At 42.0% G+C, this 20,938-nt stretch overlaps 1 protein-coding gene across 1 annotated transcript; it reads left to right on the top strand.

Annotated features, from left to right (window-relative positions):
* The first annotated feature begins 12,737 nt into the window (after positions 1-12,737).
* On the top strand, positions 12,738-15,060 carry LOC124386157 (serine protease 27-like). Its single transcript, XM_046849815.1, has 7 exons — positions 12,738-12,872; positions 13,341-13,361; positions 13,455-13,623; positions 13,728-13,996; positions 14,240-14,385; positions 14,481-14,656; positions 14,760-15,060. Coding segments are annotated over exons 1-7 (831 nt in total). The 5' UTR covers positions 12,738-12,823; the 3' UTR covers positions 14,761-15,060.
* Positions 15,061-20,938: the final 5,878 nt, after the last annotated feature.

The following is a 20,938-nucleotide window of genomic DNA, read 5'->3' as shown; positions in this document are numbered from 1 at the left end:
TAATCATCACGAGGTGGGAGGTGACTGGAGCTGGCCAAACCTCAGGGTGTCTCGGGATGGGGAGAGAAAGAGAAGCAGTGGAGAGGAATTAGCGTAGCTGCTGTTCATGATATTAACAGCACAAGTTGATAATGTGCATGTGATCAGATGTTCTGGAGCACAAGGTTATGATGTGAGACGTATGTTATGTGTAGGCTTTGCTAAAAAGATATGTTTTTAATCTACACTTAAACTGGGAGAGTGTGTCTGAGCCCCGAACACCGTCAGGAAGACTATTCCAGAGTTTAGGAGCTAAATGTGAAAATGCTCTACCACCTTTAGTGGACTTTGCTATTCTAGGAACTACTAGAAGCCCAGAGTTTTGAGATCTCAGGAGCGTGGCGGATTGTAGCGTGTTAAAAGACTGGATAGATATATGGGAGCCAAACCATTTAGTGCTTTATAAGTGAGAAGTAATAGTTTGTAGTCTATTCGAAACTTAACAGGAAGCCAATGTAGGGACGATAAGATTGGGGTTATGTGATCATATTTTCTTGACCTTGTAAGAACTCTGGCTGCTGCATTCTGGACTAACTGAAGCTTGTTTATTAATGATGCAGGACATCCACCTAGTAACGCATTACAGTAGTCTATTCTGGAGGTCATGAGCATGGACGAGCTTCTCTGCATCGGATATAGACAACATGTTTCTTAACTTAGAAATATTTCTAAGGTGAAAGAAGGCTGTTTTTGTAACTTGATTGATGTGATTTTTGAAAGACAAGTCGCTGTCTAAAATAACACCCAGGTCTTTTACCGTTGAACTAGTGGTTCCAGAACATCCGTCTAAATGCAGGTTGAGATGCTGGAGCGTCTGTATACTAGTTTTTGGGCCGATGAGCAAAATCTCAGTCTTATCAGAATTTAAAAGTAGAAAGTTATGGGTCATCCAATCTCTTAGTTCCTTAACACACTCAGTTATCCGGGTTAATTGAGCTGTATCGCCTGGTTTAGATGAGATATATAGCTGAGTATCATCAGCATAACAATGGAAGCTAATTCCATGCCTTCTAATAATATTTCCTAACGGAAGCATGTATATTGTGAAGAGCAGGGGTCCTAGAACTGAACCTTGCGGCACGCCATAATTTACTTGCATTAGCCTGGATAGCTCTCCATTTAAATCTACGAAATGGTAACGATCCGTCACCTTCTCTGACTACATCAGACCAGTGTGCCTGGCTGGACAAAACAGCAGTTTTCCTGATGGCACCATAAGCTGGAGCACAGGCTGGGGGAGCGTCAACTCTGGTGGTTAACTGCACACACAAATCAATGGCTCCGTTCACAAAAAGTATAATTGATGTGTTAAATTTTACGTTACACTAAAACTCTGAGGCACATGATCATAAGTAGTGTTGAAGGAACAGATGAAGGAACTGTTGAACCCTCTGGCAGCTTTCAGACCAAAACAAACTGACACCCTGTATGGGGTGCAAAGTCATCACAGGGTACAATCACAAATCCAGAAAAATATGGACATGCAAATCACCTGACAACACACATCTTTGAATAGGGATGGGGAAACCCCCTGGAGGAGGACACACTGACAACATGCACCCAGCTCCAGCTAAACAATAGTGTTGTTCAGTGTATTCAAATGCAGATTGTTTCAGTTCATAGCATTGTTGCCTTACACTGTAAGTGTTCATGCAGGTTTTCTCTAGGTCCTGAAATTTCCTCAGTCCAAATCCATGTAGGTAGGTTAGATGGCTATTGTAAATTGACCTTAGGTGTAAATGACCCTAAACATTTGTGGCATGGTGTCTTGCAATGGAGTGAATTCCTCAGTCCTGCATCTCTGATCCCTGAAATCATCTTGGGGACAATTTGAAGTACATCTTCAGCATCCGTCCATCTTCGAGAGACGATGGTGTAGCTTCCAGTTTGGGTGTCCTATCTGCACCTTTGCGAGTGGCTGAAAAGTCGGATCCTGGAGCTGACAGTCTCTGTTGCACTTGCTGCAGGTGAATGCTGATGCTTGCTGAGGCTGTTGTTGGTTTGCCTTCCTCCTGGCTCTCTTTGTGGTGAGGTTTGTGTTTCTCACCTCCTCTGCTTTCTGAGTGCCCTGTCTGACAGCAAGACGCCAGGCGGGGCGGTCGTTAGCACAGCTCTCCCAGTTGTTAACATTGATGTTGGCCCTCTTCATGTCATGACATCTTTGTATCGTAGACGTGGCCGTCCAGTCAGTCGTGCACATTCTGCTAGCTCGCCATACAGCAGGTCCTTGGGTATGCGGCCTGGGTCCATTCTCCTAACATGGCCGAGCCAGCGAAGGTGCCTCTCGCTAAGAATGGAGAACATGCTGTTCATGCCGGTGCGTTCCAGAACCTCTGTGTTGGGTACTTTGTCCTGCCACTGGATACGCAGAATGCGCCGCAGGCATCTCGGGTGGAAGCTGTTGAATTTTCTCTCGTGACTCGCATAGGCGGTCCATGCCTCGCTGCTGTAGAGGAGTGTGCTAAGCACACAGGCCTGGTAGATGCGCAGTTTGGTCTTCTCAGTCTAGCCATAACTGCTGATGCTTTGGCAATCCAGCCATTCACATCAGTATCAACGGAGAGCGAGTTAGAAATGGTGGACCCAAGGTATGTGTAGTTCTCAACGACTTCCAAGTTGTACCCCTCGATGGCAATGGTGGGAGGGGAGTCTGCGTCTTGCACCATTACGTTAGTCTTCTTCAGATTGATGGTCAGTACGAACTCCTTGCAGGCGTGGGAGAGGCGACATACCAGTTTCTGCAGTCCATCTTCCGTGTGTGATGTCAAGGCTGCATTGTCGGCGAAGAGCAATTCACGGATGAGGACCTCTGTGACTTTGGTCTTAGCACAGAGACGGGCGATGTTGAACAGCTTGCTGTCAGTCCTGGTGTGGATGTACACACCCTCACTGCAGTCCTTGAAGGCGTACTGGAGGAGCACGGAGAAGGAGATGGCAAAAAGCGTCAGTGCAAGGACACAGCCTTGCTTCACTCTGCTGCTGACTGGGAAGGCCTCCAATGTTGCGCTGTTGAAGCACACTGTGCTGTGCATGTTCTCGTGGAATGATCTTATGATAGCCAGCAGTCGTGGGGGGCAGCCAATCTTCTGCAGGAGCCTGAAGAGTCCACTCCGGCTGACCAGGTCAAACGCCTTGGTCAGGTCTATGAAGGCAATGTAGAGGGGCATCTGCTGCTCATGACACTTCTCCTGCAGCTGTCGTAGTGAGAAGATCATGTCTACAGTTGACCGGCCGGCTCGGAAACCACACTGGGACTCTGGGTAGACGCGGGAGGCTAGGGTCTGCAAGCGCGCCAGGGCGACGCGGCGAAAGCCTTTCCAACGATGCTGAGGAGAGATATGCCTCTGTAGTTGTTGCAGTCACTGCGGTCTCCTTTGTTCTTTTACAAAGTGACAATGTTTGCATCTCGCATGTCCTGGGGGATGTGTCCTTGTCCCCAGCAGAGGCAGAGGAGTTCATGCAGGGGTTGGATTAGTGCTGGTATCCTGATCTTAAGGACTTCAGGCTGGATGCCGTCACTCCCAGGGGCCTTCCCACAAGCGAGGCAGTCGATAGATTTTCTGAGCTCTTCCAGGGTGGGTGATGTGTCTAGTTCCTCCATGACTGGCAGGTCTGGAATGGCGTCTAAGGCGGTGTCGGTGACGACATTTTGGGTTGCATACAGCTCAAGATAGTGCTCAACCCAGTGCTGCAGTTGTTTTCCCTGGTTTTTGATGACTTCGCCAGTCTTGGATTTGAGTGGGACGATCTTGGAGGTGGGTGGGCCTGTTGCCTTCTTGATACCCTCGTACATGCCCCTTGCATCCCCGGTTTCGGCAGCTATCTGTATACTGGTGCAGAGGTTCAGCCAGTAGGCGAGCGGTCTGCTGTGCATTTTTCCTGGCAGTCCTGAGGGCTTGTAATGTACCAGGGCTAGGCGCAGCCTTGTAAGCCAGGAGGGTTTTCCTCTTTGCCTCAGGCACGGGCTCCATTTCCTCCCACTTGGCCTCATACCAGTCGGTGTTTTTGCTCTCCTTCTTCCCGTAGACAGTAATGGCTGTTGTACACAGCATTTCGGAGGTGGGATCACTTGGAGTCGATGGTGTCATCAGGTGTCTCTTTGGTGAGAGCCTCATGAAGCTTGCAGATGAACTGCTGTGTCTTTTCTGGGCTGCTTGTACAGTAGGTGTTGATGCGTGGGCGACCCTTCTTGGCGTGTTGCAGTTTCTTGGGTATTATTCGTATCTTGCTGACCACAAGGGAGTGGTCCGTGTCGCAGTCGGCACTGTGGTAGCTGCGGGTGCCAGTGGCGGGAACGAGGGTGTCTCCATGACATCTGGTGGATCTCCTTGCATTTGAAGAAGGTGTTAGTCACACATAGGCTGTGGGAGCAGCACATCTCCAGCAGTCGCTGACCATTCTTGTTGATCTTACCCCTTCCATGCGAGCCGAGACAGGTGGGCCATGCCTCGCTTTCATCTCCCCCTCTCGCATTGAAGTCTCCTAGTAGGTAGAGTCCCTCGGTAATGGGGATATTGGATATTGCTTGATCCAGAGCCTCGTAGAACTGGTCTTTTTCTTCTGGGTTGGAGCAGAGGGTTGGGGCATACACGCTGAGGATGTTGGCTGGGCCTGATGATGTTGACAGCCGGAGAGCAAGGATCCTCTCAGCGCCCGATGATGGAGGCTCAATGAAGGCGACGAGTGTGTTCTTTACAGTGAAGCTGACACCGTGCTGCCTAGGTTCGTCCGAGGGCTTTCCTTGCCAGAAGAAAATGTAATTTGCTTCCCTGATGGTGCCGCTATCAGCCAGTCGGGTGTCTTGAAGACAGGCCATATCGACATTCAGTCGGGAGAGTTCCCTGTCAATGACGGCAGTCTTTTGTGCGTCGTTGACCTGCTGCAGGTCAGTGGTGAGTCCAGGACACATGGTCCTGACGTTCCAGCTTGCAAAACGAAGAGCTGGAGTCTTCTTATTTTTTCTTTGAATCTTGCCTGGTGCAGAGTTTGTAGCCTGCTTGTCGAGATGGTTCTCTAAGCTCCACGCACCCAGTGAAGCAAGCAGGCTATGGCGGGACAGCACTTTATTGACTGGGGGCTGCCCAGCTTGAGGCGGGCGGTAGCTGTCCAATGAGACACGACAATCTCTCCCACCGTCGAAAGCAGCCCCTGGCGCCAAGCTCTACACCAATCAAGCTACGGCTTAGAACCGGTAGACTGCTGCTTCCCGTGTTGTGCCGACGCCTTAAGACGACGCTGGAGTCCTAGATCCTAGCTCCTAGATGAGCTACCACCCAAGGTTTACGAGCCCCATCTACCCGGTTTGAAGTACATACATACATTTAAAGTGATGCAACTGGCCTCTGAGTATCGTTTTGGGTTTTGGGACGTCAGAAGTGAGTTCTATTAAGCCATACACAAACACGTAAACACACAGAAATGAGTTTATGATGGTACCAATAGATTGTAATATATTTGTGTGATTGTGTGTAGTGCCTTCACCCAGTGTGCTGCAGGAGACGATGGCGCCCATTATTAATGCAGTTTTTTGTGATTTTCTACTAAAACCCGAGCCCATTACTACAAACATGATATGTGCCGGGTATCTACACGGGGACCCGGAAATCTGTCAGGTACAATTAATATCATGAAATATGAACAACTATCTAATATTAACCTTATAATATCAACTTTCTAGTGTGAATGTAATGAAAATATATTTACAACATAGATTTTTTTTTTTTAAAGGCAGATTTTGGAGGTCCAATGGTGACCAAGCTGGGTGCAGCCTGGATTCAAACTGGTATCACTACCTGGGGTAAGGGCTGTACACAGCACAGCTCACCCAGTGTTTACACTCTGATATCCCAGTACCAGATCTGAATCTCCAACCACATAAAAATAAACCTTCCTGGATTTGTCAGGTATAAGATAATTTTGTACATATGCTTATATATATATATATATATATATATATACACACAGTTTACATTTAAGAATACATATCACGAGACTGTTGTAAAACGGAAGTGGCAGCGATTTCTCACATGCACAAAACTAAATCTGAGATAGCACGATAGACCAAAAAACATATAGAGCAGTGGTCCTCAACCCCCGGGCCAATTGGTACCGGGTCGCACAGAAAGAATACATAACTTACATTATTTCCGTTTTACTTATTATTTGATTTTAAATGATGTTTTTTTTTGGAAAATTACTGGATTCTTTTCCTCCACATCTGTCTATGACTCACTCTTGATGCAGGTGATGATGCCTCGGTCACATGTCTCACCTCCATCCACTACCTTCTTAAAGGGGCTCCGGCCGCTAACACATAATACATCACCGCTAAATTCAAACCCATAGTGGATTCACGTTTATTATCAGATTTAGAAAATACCAGTTTTTATGGTCGTATCTTTTTAATTGTATTCGTATATTTTGTTGTATTTATCTGCGCACACCTTAAAGGCCGGTCCGTGAAAATATTGTCTGACATAAAACCGGTCCGTGGCGCAAAAAAGGGTTGGGGACCACTGTTATAGAGAATTGTTTTTATGGAGTTTTATGTTGAAATAATAAAATTTATTAATAAATTAATTATTATAATTAATAAATAAATAATTATTAATTAAAAACTGAAGTTACATGTTAATACAGTACGGACTGTATACATAAAATATCATTTTTGGGGTGGCGTCCGTTTATCTTTTATGGCGGGCGAGTTTGAAATGTAACACCACAATAAACTGGGGATTACTGTGTGTGTGTGCGTGTATATATAACATATAAACCCGGGTCATAATTATTGGCTTTTACAGCAATCACTAAAATCTTGGTCATGTGTTCTTGTGTCCTCTCAGGTACTGATGCAGCCAAAGGACCAGTGGTTCTACTGATTGACCAAGCAGGATAAACACATTTTAATTTAACAAACTGTATTATTTTTTATGCCATATATTAAATTTTGTTAATGTCTATATTTATATTTATGTGTCTCTTTTTTTTAATGGAGGTGAAAATAAAATAAAAGATATATAGTTGTTACAGCTGTTAGGAAGTGTTGTACTAATAATATAATCTGCTTATTTAACATTATTAAAATGATGACTCATAAACGAATGTCTTGGTTGTTGTGTCTCAGTTTAGTTGTAGACTATTTCTGAACAATTTGGGATCAATTACATTTTGATGCGAGCAGATCACTAAGAATCTCTTGAAAAGGTGTTTCCCAGGACACTTTCCTTGGAACCAGGACTTGGTGGTGACTGGGTCACAAGGCTAACAATGTGTTGCTTAGCCTAGTATGGTGTTTATGGAGTCCTGTGGACAAGATAAAGTGTGGTGGTCAGGCAGCAGATACGTGATTGTCAATATAATATATCTGCATTCAGGCAAATTTCATGTTTAATGTAAGATTTCGTGTTATTTCAATTTTCAAAAAAAAATGCACACGAGTAAAAAAATTATTAAATGAAAATGGAGATCTCTATGTAGTACTTAAATATTTGTGCACCATGAAACCTTGTGATATGATTTATTTAAAGGTAGAGAGTAAAGAACCTTTGTATATCTGCAACAAATTAGATTGTTGCCTCTACAACTATTGATCAAGTGATTGATATCAGAACCATTGCCACGGATCTTTTGAAAAGAGCTGGATTGATATAAAGTCTCTAAAACCCATTTCCAATCTGCAAAAATGCAAACAATTTAGCTTCTCTAGTTAGCAATGTTAAGGGATTAACCTTCTCTGCTTGTCCAAACACTGTCAGAAGCACTGACCTACATTTACAACCTAATTTCTAATATTTGTTCCATTAAATTGTATTAATTTATTCCCAACAGTTTATTCTCTTCATTGCGTAGTGTTTCTCTCGGCTGCACTGCTTCCAGTACGTGTATGTGGATGTTAGATTTTTATATCCAATCAGATTTCAGCCTCTATGTGCTGCCATGTCAATCTAATCTGCCCAGAGCCTTCAGAGTCAGTACTGCTGGCCTTTTTACCATCGTCTCTATAATAAATAAATCTGTTTCTTAAACCAATCAGATTTCATATTCGCCTCACAGGGCAGCTAGCTAACACGTGTGTTAGACTAAGTTAGACTTTTATGCCTGCGGAGGAAGAGAAATTGATTTGGTCTTGTACATACTTAAAAATCCATTTTGAAGAAAAGCTAGACATGGTGAGGAGGTCGGCCAACCCTGAAGCTAGCTAGTGTGTCTCAGCCCGAGAAAGGGTTTGTTCTCTACTTCCAGACCAGTGAATACGAGCAGTACCACTGGATTACAGCCTCTGGGGGGCACTGCACATTATGAGTCTGTATCTCTGGTGAGTGGGTTGTGTTTTATTTTACATTTTTAATGTTTTTGTCATGTTATTAGACAAATATTGATTGTGAACTGCTCCAGATGTTGTAGGTGCACAGTTGTGGTTGTAGTGTAGAGGTTTGGAATCTTAACTGGGTTTGTTGCTTTAGTAAAACGGTTTTCACCTCCATATGTGAAATGTCTTTCTCTCTGTAATGCCACGTGTTGTTATATTGTGTTTTGTATATTATTGATGGTTTCTGTAATTGTGATGTGATAGTAGTGTATTAAGAGGTGGATAAAGTCGCGTACGTCCTTAATGAAGGCCCAGGTACATTTACATTTACATTTGCGGCATTTAGCAGACGCCCTTAGCCAGAGCGACATACAAAAGTCTCTAGTAATGAATAAATCTACACTGGTACGCAAGATTACAAACTTAATCACCCTTGAATTCTACAAACTTGGAAAGTGCTAATTTAAGTATTTCAGGAAGAGGTAGGTCTTCAGTCATCGCTTGAAGATAGTCAGGGACTCTGCTGTACGGACATCTAGGGGAAGTTCATTCCACCACCTCGGTGCCAGAACAGAGAAGAGCCTTGAAGTGTACTTACCTCTCATTCTAAAAGAAGGAGGTACCAGTCGACTACCGGCTACCAGTGCTGGAGGATCTCAGACAGTGTGGTGCAGTGTGAGTTGTGATGAGGTCACTGAGGTAAGATAGTGCTGGTCCATTTTTGGCCTTGTAGGCAAGCATCAGTGTTTTGAATCTGATACGTGCAGCTACTGGAAGCCAGTGAAGGGAGCGCAGCGGTGGGGTGGTGTGGGAGAACTTTTGCAGTGGACGAATAGCGTTCAGGGGAAGACCTGCCAGCAGAGAGTTGCAGTAGTCAAGTCTTGAAATGACAAGAGACTGAACAAGCACCTGGGCATATATGGTCGAATCCTTCGGATGTTATAGAAAAGAAATCGACAAGAACAAGCAACATTAGCGACATGTGGGAAGAAGGACAGTTCATTGTCCATAGTTACCCCGAGGTAACAGTGGCTGAAGGGGAGAGCAGAGAGTCATGAAGTGTTATTTGGAGATCTTGACCTGGAGATGAATTACCTGGGATGACCAGCAGTTCTGTTTTGCTGGGGTTGAGTTTTAATTGGTGAGCACTCATCCATGAAGATATGTCTGTCAAGCATGCTGATATCCGAGCGGAAGCTGTGGTATCTGATGGAGGGAAAGAAAAGATTAGTTAAGTGTCATCTGCATAGCAGTGATAAGAAAACCCATGTGAGGATATGACTTCGCCAATGGAGTGGGTATAGAGGGAGAAAAGGAGGGGCAAACCATTTTCATGCTGTTCCGAAGATACCAAGGCTCTTGAGGGTTGACAAAAGTGTCTTGTGGTTGACTGTGTCAAATGCTGCTGAAAGGTCCAGGAAGATAAGTACAAATGACAGCTGGCTGACCGAGCAGCATGCAGTTTCTCAGAAACAGCCAAAAGTGCCGTCTCTAAGGAATGTGCTGCTTTAAACCCAGACTGATTAGGATCATGGAGGTTGTTCTGTGAGAGATAGACAGAGAGTTGGTTAAAAACAGTGCATTCTAGAGATTTAGAAAGAAAGAAGAGAAGTGATACCGGTCTGTAGTTGTTGATATCATGTTTACATGTTTGCATGTTTTGATTTACATATTTGGATTAATTGCTATTGTTCTCTTCTGCCTGAAACTGCACCTGTAATTGCATCTGTCCAGGGCATTCTGTGTGATTCATAGGAATGAGGTTGAATAGGTTTTGAAATGTAGTTTTAATTATAATTCGAAGCCTTTTAAAAAATACCTCAAGATAAAAACATTTCACTTTAACCTACATAGACGTTTAACCAATAAAAAGTGTATTATCTGAGTGAACTTCTGTGCCATTATGAACCCCCCGACTATTTCTATCAAAAAGGTGCAGGCTATTTTTTGGGTACCTCAAATAATGAAGACTACAGCAGGGGGATATCGAGTGTTCTGTGAACTGGGATATTTGTAGGCTGTCATTTCCTCACTCTCACATGTTCACTCATGTTTGTTGATGGTAGCGTGGTGAAGTCTCTTATCCCAAAGAGATCCCTCAAGTCTATATTAGCTTCTGGTAATCCTTTTTAGTTCTGCTGCCAAAGCGAGTACGATTGGAGTCCTTATGTGTGGTACAAGTAATCAGTGTTCCTGTCCCATTCCTCTCTTTTGATCTGCCTGCTTCATACTGACATCCTACTTCTGTATGGAGTTCTCTTCAATTGGATACCATTCTGTGAGGATGGTTCTACATCAACAGCCTAAAGATGCATAAAGCTGTTGATCAACTTCAGAACTTTGAAGATTAATTTGGACTGTAATTAATATTAACACTCTGCTACAATGTGCTCAGGACCACAGTTTGCTTTTAATTACTGCACACCTCAGCAATGGAACTGCAAGTATGTTCAGGCTCGTTTATGCAGATACGGGAAATTTCAGAAAGCGTGACATTATAATAGTTCACCCTCAAGGTAGCAAAAGCAAGGACTATTTATTTCTGTAGCCAAGCCTGCGACAACAGTGACAATAAAAGCATCTCTGAGACGGTATGAGGAAAACAACCTTGTCAGGATTAAGCACAAAAAGAACTCATCTTGTTCTGAGCGATGTAGGAGTGTAAGAATTTGATAATTGCTTTGAACCATTGTCAGATCTTGACTAGAAGCCTAATCTACATGTGGGAAATTCAGAATTGGGTCAGGTCTTGTTTTGTTATTAATCCAAAGCCACAGACATTTATTTTCAAGCATGCTAGAATTTTTACCAGTATTCATAGGCACACCTTTCAGTGGACTTCCTCGAACACCACATTACTGGTTCTGCTTAGTTTGTCTGATTTGTTTTACAGGCCTGCTATAAATGCATTCCTCTGATTCACGGATAGAAATGTTGATTGTAATCATCAGCCACACATTTCTGATTTATTTGTTTAAAGTGAAATTCAAATCCCAGCATCACAACCTGCCACTTCTTGGCCCTTGAGCAAGGCTCTAAACCCTTAGTTGCTCAGATGTATAAACGAGATAATTGCAAGTTGCTCTGGAAAAAGTCATCTGCTGAAAGTATTTGTTAATTTACGAGGTGGCATCAAAAGACTCGCTCTGTTTACAAGAAAACACTTTAAGTCAAGTCAAGTTTATTTCTATTGCACTTTTCACAACAGACATTGTCTCAAAGCAGCTTTATAATATTTTAAGAGTTAAGGTGAATGATATGCATTTATCCCTGATGAGCAGCCATGGAAACTGTGGCAAGGAAAAACTCCATTAGATGACATGAGAAAGAAACCTTGAGAGAAACCAGACTCAAAAGGGGAACCTCATCCACATTTGGGTGACATCAAGAGTGTGAATCTAGTCTTTAAACACTACAGTGAGATCTCAGGGAGCGTGATAGATTGTGGTGTGTAAGAAGACGGAAAAGATACATGGGAGATAAACCATTTAGTGTTTTGTAGGTAAGAAGCAGTAGTTTGTAGTCGATTCGAAACTTAACAGATAGCAAGTGTAGGGAGGAGAAGATTGGGGTTATATGAATATATTTTCTTAACCTTGTGAGAACTGGACAAAATGTAGCCAGTCTGGAGGTCATGAACGCATGGACAAACTTCTCTGCATCAGATATAGACATGTTTCTTAGCTTAGCAATATTTCTAAGGTGAAAGAAGCCTGTTTTTGTAATATGGTTGATATGATTTTTAAAAGACAAGTTGCTGTGGAAAAGAGTGGAGGGAATTATAAGAGCAAATTGGGACTAAATGTGAAATGCAATGTTCAAAAATCACATACCGTACTTATGACCAGTGACCCAATACTTTTGGCAATATAGTGTACATTTGCAATGTAAAATATATAATCTATATATCTCTGTAAAGCTGCATTGGGACAGTGTCTCTCCTCAACCATGGGGCTCCAGGACCCTTGCAGGATGTTGTCCCCTCAGAAATACCACCACGTACGGAACGATGGACTTCACTGAAGCAATCTTATAAACAATATATAAACAAGATATAAAGTTATCAAACAATATAAATGTCATTTAAAAGCAGCACATTCCCACAGTTTTTTTTTTTCAGTAATAGTAAAATGTTGTTTGTAAATATGAATTCAGATTGAATTATTGTCTCCTGTTATAGATGAGGAAGTACAATTTTTAAACCTATAAATAGATTTCCTGTGTGTTTTGTTTCTAGTATACCTGGATTCTTGTCATGAAGATAATTACATGCTAGGTGTGAAGACTGGAAAGTTTGTTACTGATAGACTAATAGGAATGTTTCCTAAATAAAGTGGGACAGTCCGATGATGTAACAGATCAGTATGTTAACACTGTTAGTTGTAGGAGGACTGCTATAAAATAGCGTCAAGGAACCTGCTATAGTGTCACTTTAACCTGCAAGTTGAACAGACAGATACTGAACTAGATCCAAACATGGTGAGGTTCCAGTGTGTGGCTGTGGCTCTGCTCTTATGCTTACAAGGTAAGACTTTAGCAATAATTACTGAAGAATGTTTCTTTATTTACTTTTATTTACAATAATGGCTATGTGCAAATTTATACAACATTGGTCATTGTGCAAATAGCTATAGCTGTAAGTATAACTTGATCCAGCAAATCCTGTAGCTTTCCATTTTATTTTGTTATAATATGGACTGACCTTTGATTATAAACAGATTTTATTGAAGGTAAATATTATGAAATGATAACACTTGTTGACTATTTTGTCACACATTGTATTTTGAGTTGTCGAATTTATAAAATATCAAAAACATACAAATAATGCAGACATCTAAAAGACAACCACAAGGTTTCTTCCTCATACCCTCTCAGGGAGTTTTTCTTTGCTACAATTGCCACTTGCTCACTTATTAGCGACAAACTTATATGTGCTACATGTGCTAAATCCACATCTGCATCTTGTTGAACTTAGCTTCTTCTTTCATTCCAGGTTCTCTTTCACAGCTGGATGGTGGGTATTTCTCTTAGTCTTAATACATTTTATTCTCCTCTGTTCTGCTGAATGATGCCATTAGGATTGTAACTGATGTTTCTCTTTCTTCAGTGTGCGGTCGTGCCCCTTTTAACACCCGTATTGTGGGTGGGCAGAGTTCCTTAGAAGGAGGGTGGCCATGGCAGGTTAGTCTCCAGAGCCCTGATTATAACGGACATTTCTGTGGAGGAACCCTGATCAACAAAGACTTTGTTCTGACAGCAGCCCACTGTTTCTCCAGGTTTGTTTCATTCAATTACATTTTATTTGTATTTATACATATATAATACTTTAATCAGTTGTGAATGTAAGTAAAGAAATAAATAAACGTTTTTAATTCTACAGCACCATCTCTTCTGCTGTGACGGTGTATTTGGGGAAACAGACTCTAACCGGTTCTAATCCCAATCAAATTACGAGAGGTGTAACTCAGGTGATCGTTCACCCCAGCTACAACAGCGCCACCCAAAACAATGACATTGCCCTTCTACGCCTGAAGTCTTCAGTTAACTTCACGGACTACATCAGACCAGTGTGTCTGGCAGGGCAAGGCAGCAGTTTTCCAGATAAAACCAGCTGTTGGATCACCGGCTGGGGAAGCATTGCCTCTGGAGGTAAAATACATAGACATGAACACACAGGTTTCTGTGATCAAAAAAACAAACATATTGTACTTGTCAGGAAAATCTCACCTACAGAGGTGTTTTGTTTGCATCATCAGGAATAGTTGTAGTAGAAGCAGTAGTTATGCAGGGTTTGGTTGTTAATCAGAGACACAAAAGATGATCTGAAGTCTTGTTTAGGTGGGTTCCTATGGCAAACCGAAATATGTTTTATGTCTTTGTTTTTGTGTATAGTGCAACTGCCAGCTCCTGGTGTTCTTCAGGAGGCGATGGTTCCTACTGTCAATACACAGATTTGTGATTTTCTCCTGGGATTTGGCTCCATTACCCCAAACATGATGTGTGCTGGTTACTACCAAGGAGGCAAAGATACCTGCCAGGTAAACACACAATAAGAAGACATTTGTAAATAAATACAACTCGTATCAACCTTCAACAATCAAAAAATGACAAAAGTTTATTTCTCTTTTGAAAGGGGGATTCTGGAGGTCCGCTGGTCACTAAGCAGGGTGCTGTCTGGGTTCAGGCTGGTATCACTAGCTGGGGTAGAGGCTGTGCTCTGTCCTATTCACCTGGTGTGTATACTCAGGTGTCTCAGTACCAGTCCTGGTTATCGAGTGTCATCAGCCAAAACCTGCCAGGATTTATCTAGTAAGACATTATTTACTCAGGAGTATGTTAGGCCATGAGTCTCTAACTGGCTTTAGCTGCAACTCAGTAGTTTTTGGTCCTAATTTGTTCTTGTATCTTGCAGGTATTAACACAGTGGAAGGACTGATGGACGTACCGATAGACCAAGTGCAATGAAACAATTTCCCTATAATAAACTGTGTTTATTATTTAATATGATATGTTATTTGCTATGCATGTCTATATTTATCTTTTTACCACGATGAATTTGATATACATAGTAGTTATATGTAAAGCTGTTTTATATTTTGTAATTATAAGGAAGCGTGTGAAAATGCTCTTGTACAGTACTCCGTGTTTACATCAAGATTACATATTATTCATGTAATCTATTTATCTTATTAAAAGATAATTAACTGTATGAACCTCTTGTCCGAGTCATTATTTTACGTGTTTCTACATTGTGAAAGTTGTAGATTCATGAGTGAAATGGATCGAATGTGAGTGTTAGTGTGGGTAAGGGGTAATAAAAATGGTAAGAATGGGTGAATGTAAATGTGATTGTAAAACATTTTGTGGAATAGGGTAAACGTAATGGGATGTGGTAGCTCAGTGGTTAAAGCATTGGACTCCACCACCAAGCTGCCCTTACCCAAGACCCTTAACACTCAATTGTTCAGTTGTAGGTCACCTTGTCTAAAGGCGTCTGCCAAATGCCATACATTTAAATGTAATTAAACAAAAGAATTGTTCTCACTTGGAATATTCACTACACGGATGCCCAACAGTTTTGGTGTGACTCCCATCCTTAAGGGCCTTTAAATGCAGTACATGCTGCTTATGATCTGTGTTGATACTTATTGTTTTGTATATCAATTGAGTAGGAAATAAGAAATCTGTAATCAGACTTAAAGAAACTGTACCATATTTGGGTAAATTGTATGGACATTACACCTATATGTGATTCTTCCCAAACTGCCCCAGAATGCCGAAATTCATTAACCTGTTTGATCGTCATAAGCTCATAAGTTCAAATCCCTACACCACTGCTGTGCCTTTGCGCAAGGCCCTTAACCCTCGACTGCTCAGTTGTAAATATAAGATATTTGTAAGTCGCTGTGGACAAGAGCATCTGATAAATGCCATAAAAACTTAAATGTAAATGTAAACAAAGTGTATATGTTTTAGAGGTGTACACTCCCAATGTGTTAAACATATAACTTTACATAGATGCTTCTTTCAGCTCTTTAAAAAGCTTTTCCATCACTATCCTGACAACAAGAAGATTAAAGAGAGACTCCTCAACCTGAAGCAAAGAAGCTCAACCTAAATTTTCAGAGTCTGCTCTGAAATCTGGCAGGTTTGTCAGTGGAAGTATTCAGAAACAACCGGACATCAAGGCCATCAAATGATCAAGGTTAAAACATCTGGCTTGACAGGATGTCTAAGCCACTCTTGAGCTTTGATAACCTGGGTCCCAGAGATCCAAAGAATTTAACTTATAAAATTTACCTGGGTGAGTTGCATATCTGTGAAAAGCCAAAGGCATCAATATAAATTGTGTTTGAAGAATCAAGTCTCTTGGAAATCACTGTATTAGAGCAGACAAGAGGAACTCGAATGCACAATGCAGGTAAAGTGTAAAAGAGTCTTTAATAAACAGATTGTGAAGCAAAATCCACCAATTGATAATGCGTTCAAGTGTGACTGATGTTAATTTTCATGCATGTATATTTACAATGATAATATATGCATTTCACTAATAATCCTTCCTATTTGTTCTATTTGCTTTAATTTGTTTGTTTTATGTCATGTGTAAATTAATTAGTTCTATTTTAGGTGGAAGTGTTTTTTTCTTGTGATTGAGCTGTGCTATGTCATGACGTCATTCGGGAAGCGCGCGCTGCTCCTCAGTTTACTTTGTGCATACTGAGGAGAGGTAAGCTGTTAGCGGTGCTCTCCTGGGATTACTTGCAAAAAAAGGTTTTACACATTTGAATTTCACTCATAACATGTTCAAATGTTATTGTTAAGTGTTATTAATGTAATATGTGATATGTAAAGTGATTTGTGGATGGATGGGGAGGATTAAACATCTTATATGATAAATATAGCGAGCCGATTAAGCATGTGCTTTGGCTAGGCTTAGTGATGCTAGGGAGCTAATGGCTGCAATTTGATTTGTGCAGGTGGTAGAGCTGACCAAGCTGCTACGTTTATTTTGTTTCTTTCTGTATTCCATCCAGGTACAGTAACTTCTAATGTTTTATAATTTGTTTAATGAAACTTGTATTTCTGCTTTATGGAGTTTACTTTGTGCATACTGAGGAGAGGGGGTAGAGCTGACCAAGCAGCTACGTTTATTTTGTTTCTTTCTGTATTCCATCCAGTATTGTTGAGTGTTGGTGACAATAAACTCTCCAGTACTGCTGTAACAAAGTTGTAAAGACTCGTCATTCCACAACACAACGCAGAGATCACGAGCACCGGTCGAATCGAACGTGACCGGTTACAGTGGTGCCGTGACCCAGATGAAGGTCAGTTCGCTTTGGATCTTCGTCCAAGAATCAACACCGTTTGATCACCGGAGGGCGCTGCACTTCAGTCAAGGTTCCAACGAACAGTAACACACTTTAGTGCATTGCTAAGGGACTGGACACTCCGCTAAGAGATTAGCACTGTTACTTTCTTTTTCTTTCCTTTCTCTCTTCAGATTCTTTAAATTATTTTTCCATGCTGATGTCTAGATAAGGTTGTTTATTGAAAATTTATTCTGTGTTTAATGATTTATACATTATTGAACAGAGATGGCTCATAGCTTTGATACAGATAGTTTCAATGTTAAAGGGGGTATGTTAAATTCTAGCTTTGGGAGAGGGAGATTTTTGGGTGATTGTGTATCTACACCTGGTGTAGGGAAAGGTAGTGGTGAAAGAACACCGGGATTTTGCTCTACTCGATTAATTGGACAGACACCTGAACAGTTAAGGAGTGATCCATTATCGGTTAACTCAGATTTAAATGATGTGGCATTGCATGACCTCGTAACGCACATCGCTCAAGAGGTAGGACGGACGATTATATCTGCTCAAAGTGAAAGGAGGGCTGGAGAGAGGGAAACCAGTGGTGCACAGACTCATAGTTTAAGTGCAGGTCAGTCATTCTCAGAAATACCCTCACTTAATTTGACAGGAGTTAAACTAGTCATGCAGTCTGAAGTAAAGGAGCCTCCACTTTTCAGAGGCGATGGAACTGATAAGTTCAATGGGCATGAGTGGGGGGAACTAATGGACACGTTCTTGCGGAAAAGGGGTATACCAACATCGGAGCATTATCATGAAATCCTTTCGAGACTGATGGGTAAAGCTAAAGACATTGTTAGAATTACTCTTCGTAGTAACACTTCTCTTAGACCCTCCGAGAATCCCAAGGTGATATTTGATATTCTAAAACAGCATTTTAGCGAGGCCAGATTTTCTTACATGCCCTTAGCGGATTTCTACAGCACAGTACCTGTTGCTGGAGAAAATTCAGTTGAATATTGGGTCCGTTTGAATAGGGCTGCGGATGTTGTGGAAGGGGCTTTGATTAGGCTTGGGCGACAGATGGATAACCCGTGCCAAGAAGCGGCCATGATGTTTGTCAAATATTGCCCAGACCCATCTCTGACAGCGATTTTTCGTTTGAAAGCACCAGATAAGTGGACAGCAAGCGAGGTACAAGAACATCTAGACAGATATCAGCTTGAGCAAAAGGAACAGTCAGTAGTTAGGTCTAAGCGTGATATCACTGCGAGAAATGCAACAGCTCATACCCAGTCACTTAGGGAAGGGAATGCCACCACAGGAGATTTCCCTGTTGTGACTAGTACCTTATCTTTACAGAATGATGATAATTGTATAAAGACACTTATCAGTTTACTTGATCGTGCACTAACTCAGAATAGTCAGGTAGAGTCAAAGAGCCCCTGGCCAAGTCAGTCATCTATGAGAGCATGTAAAGTATGTCAATCTCACGAGCATTCCACTTTGTCACATTGTCGACGGCAGCGACTCTGCCTTGCTTGTTTCCAACCTGGCCATATAAAAAGGAATTGTGTGAACATTCAAACAAGTACTGACAGTCAGACTGTACAGCCATCTCAAGGTTCACCGGCTTTAAAATAGTCCGCCCACACCTGGAGAGGGGACGTGTGGGTGGAACTGAACGAACCCTCAGTACTACAGACATTAAAGAAGTTTATGAAAGTGCATGTGCACAAGCCCCGACCCAAGTCAAGGTGATTGCACAGAATATGCAAACCTTGGAAGTATTTGATGAGTTATTCTATGCACCTGTTTTTGTGAACGATAAATTCCAAATGATGGGAATGTTGGACTCTGGATCCATGGCTTGTACTTTTAGTGAAGCAGTAGAGAGCAGAATGCTCAGAGATAATGTGCTACCGAAGCCCACACCACTGACACAAGAAATAATGTTAGTGGGATGTGGAGGTAAAGCAACAAAGCCAAAATGCATATACGAAGTCGAGCTTAAAGTATATGGCATGAGATGCTTGGTACCAATCTTGGTCGTGCCAGGGCAAAAGGATGATTTAATCATTGGAACCAATGTGGTGAAGTTTCAAATGAGTCAAATGAAAGCTAACAGTGCTTCAGAGCCATCTTCATCATGCAAACGTTTTTTAGATGTTATGGCAAATACTTGCTGTTGGAGGGGTAGTGACCCACCAGATAAGATTGGGACTGTTAAGCTTTTTCAAGCAGTCACATTAGTGGCAAAAAAAGAACACCTTGTTTGGGGAAAGTTGGCAAGTAATACTGCCATGTCACCAGGAAGCACTGTTATTGTAGAGGCCACTTCTTCCCGAACTATGCCTCGGAACATTATCATTGGCCGCATCATTACACCTTAATGGGGGGATCGCTGGGTTCCTTTGAAAGTTATCAACCTTTCAGACAAACCGATCACTTTGAAAAAGAACTGTAATTTGGCAGATGTGTTCCCATGTCATGCTGTGGAAGATTTTGAACTGTTTCAAGGTTCTAGTCAGGCTCAGGTGGCTGCACCGGAGAGTATATATCAGCCCGATGCCATTGGTGATCTTAAGCAGAGACTAAAGGCTGTAGACCTTGGTGACATTAACATCGATTTGTGTTCTGCTAGTAATGTGGCAAAAGACAGGCTTGTGCAGCTGCTGAAGAACTATAATGATGTATTCTCTAAACATGCTTTAGATTGCGGAGATGTCACAGGTTTTGTTCACCGCATTCGCCTAACTGATGAGCGTCCATTCCGACTTTCGTACCATCGGATACCACCCGCTTACTATCAAACATTACGGCAGGTTCTCACAGAAATGGAAGAGCAGGGAATAATCTGTAAGTCAGTGAGTAAATATGCTTTGCCCCTTGTTTTAGTGTGGAAGAAAGATGGTAGTCTAAGAATTTGTACGGATTTTAGATGGCTGAATGCTAGAACCATCAAGGATGCACACCCACTTTCTCATCAATCAGACTGCCTTGCTGCCTTAGCAGGAAACCCTCTCTTCAGCACTATGGATCTGACATCAGGTTTCTACAACATCCCCATGTCTGAAGAAGATAAAAAGTACACTGCGTTCGCAACTCCAGTGGGCCTTCATGAGTATAATAGGATGCCACAGGGACTGTGTAACAGTTCAGCATCTTTTATGCGCATGATGCTGAGTATCTTTGGGGACTTGAATTTCAGTAGCCTGTTGTGTTATTTGGACGACAATGGTGTTCGCACCTGATGAGGAGGCAGCGTTGGAGAGGCTGGAGATAGTCTTTCAATGGTTGAGGGATTACAACCTCAAGTTAAGTCCAAAAAAGTGCCATTTCATGCAAACATCTGTTAAATTTTTAGGTCATGTAATTGACGGGAATGGTGTATCTGTTGATCCTTCGAAGGTTGAAGCCATAGCCAAATTGTCAAAAGAGGACCTCATGGAAGAGGATGGGTGTACTCCATCTGTCCGAAGGATTAAGTCTGTTCTGGGCATGATTCTCTATTATCAGCTTTTCATCCCAAGTTGTTCCTCAATAGCCAAACCGTTGTTTTCTTTGACAGCTGGACAGAAAAGAAAGGCAAGGTCAAGACTGGGATTAGGGCAGGTACTTATAGAAAGTTGAAATCAACTGACTGGACTCCCGAGTGTGATGTGGCCCTTTCTAAACTGAAAGAGAGCTTATTGCAGAGCGTGGTTCTAGCACATCCTGATTTCTTTCTTCCGTTAATTTTGTCAACTGATGCATCTCTAGATGGACTCGGGGCTGTGCT

Source organism: Silurus meridionalis, chromosome 1 (assembly GCF_014805685.1).
Source record: "Silurus meridionalis isolate SWU-2019-XX chromosome 1, ASM1480568v1, whole genome shotgun sequence".
NCBI lineage: Eukaryota > Metazoa > Chordata > Actinopteri > Siluriformes > Siluridae > Silurus > Silurus meridionalis.
The sequence above is the reverse complement of the archived record's forward strand: the minus strand, read 5'-3'. Positions and strand labels throughout refer to the sequence as shown.

What these genes read in the sequence shown, in the direction of transcription:
- LOC124386157 (XM_046849815.1), top strand. Translation starts at nt 12,824, where the DNA reads ATGGTGAGGTTCCAGTGTGTGGCTGTGGCTCTGCTCTTATGCTTACAA. An exon ending in GGGAAGCATTGCCTCTGGAG is followed by an intron (nt 13,997 to 14,239) that starts GTAAAATACATA and finishes TTTTGTGTATAG; the next exon opens with TGCAACTGCCAGCTCCTGGT. An exon ending in GAGGCAAAGATACCTGCCAG is followed by an intron (nt 14,386 to 14,480) that starts GTAAACACACAA and finishes CTCTTTTGAAAG; the next exon opens with GGGGATTCTGGAGGTCCGCT.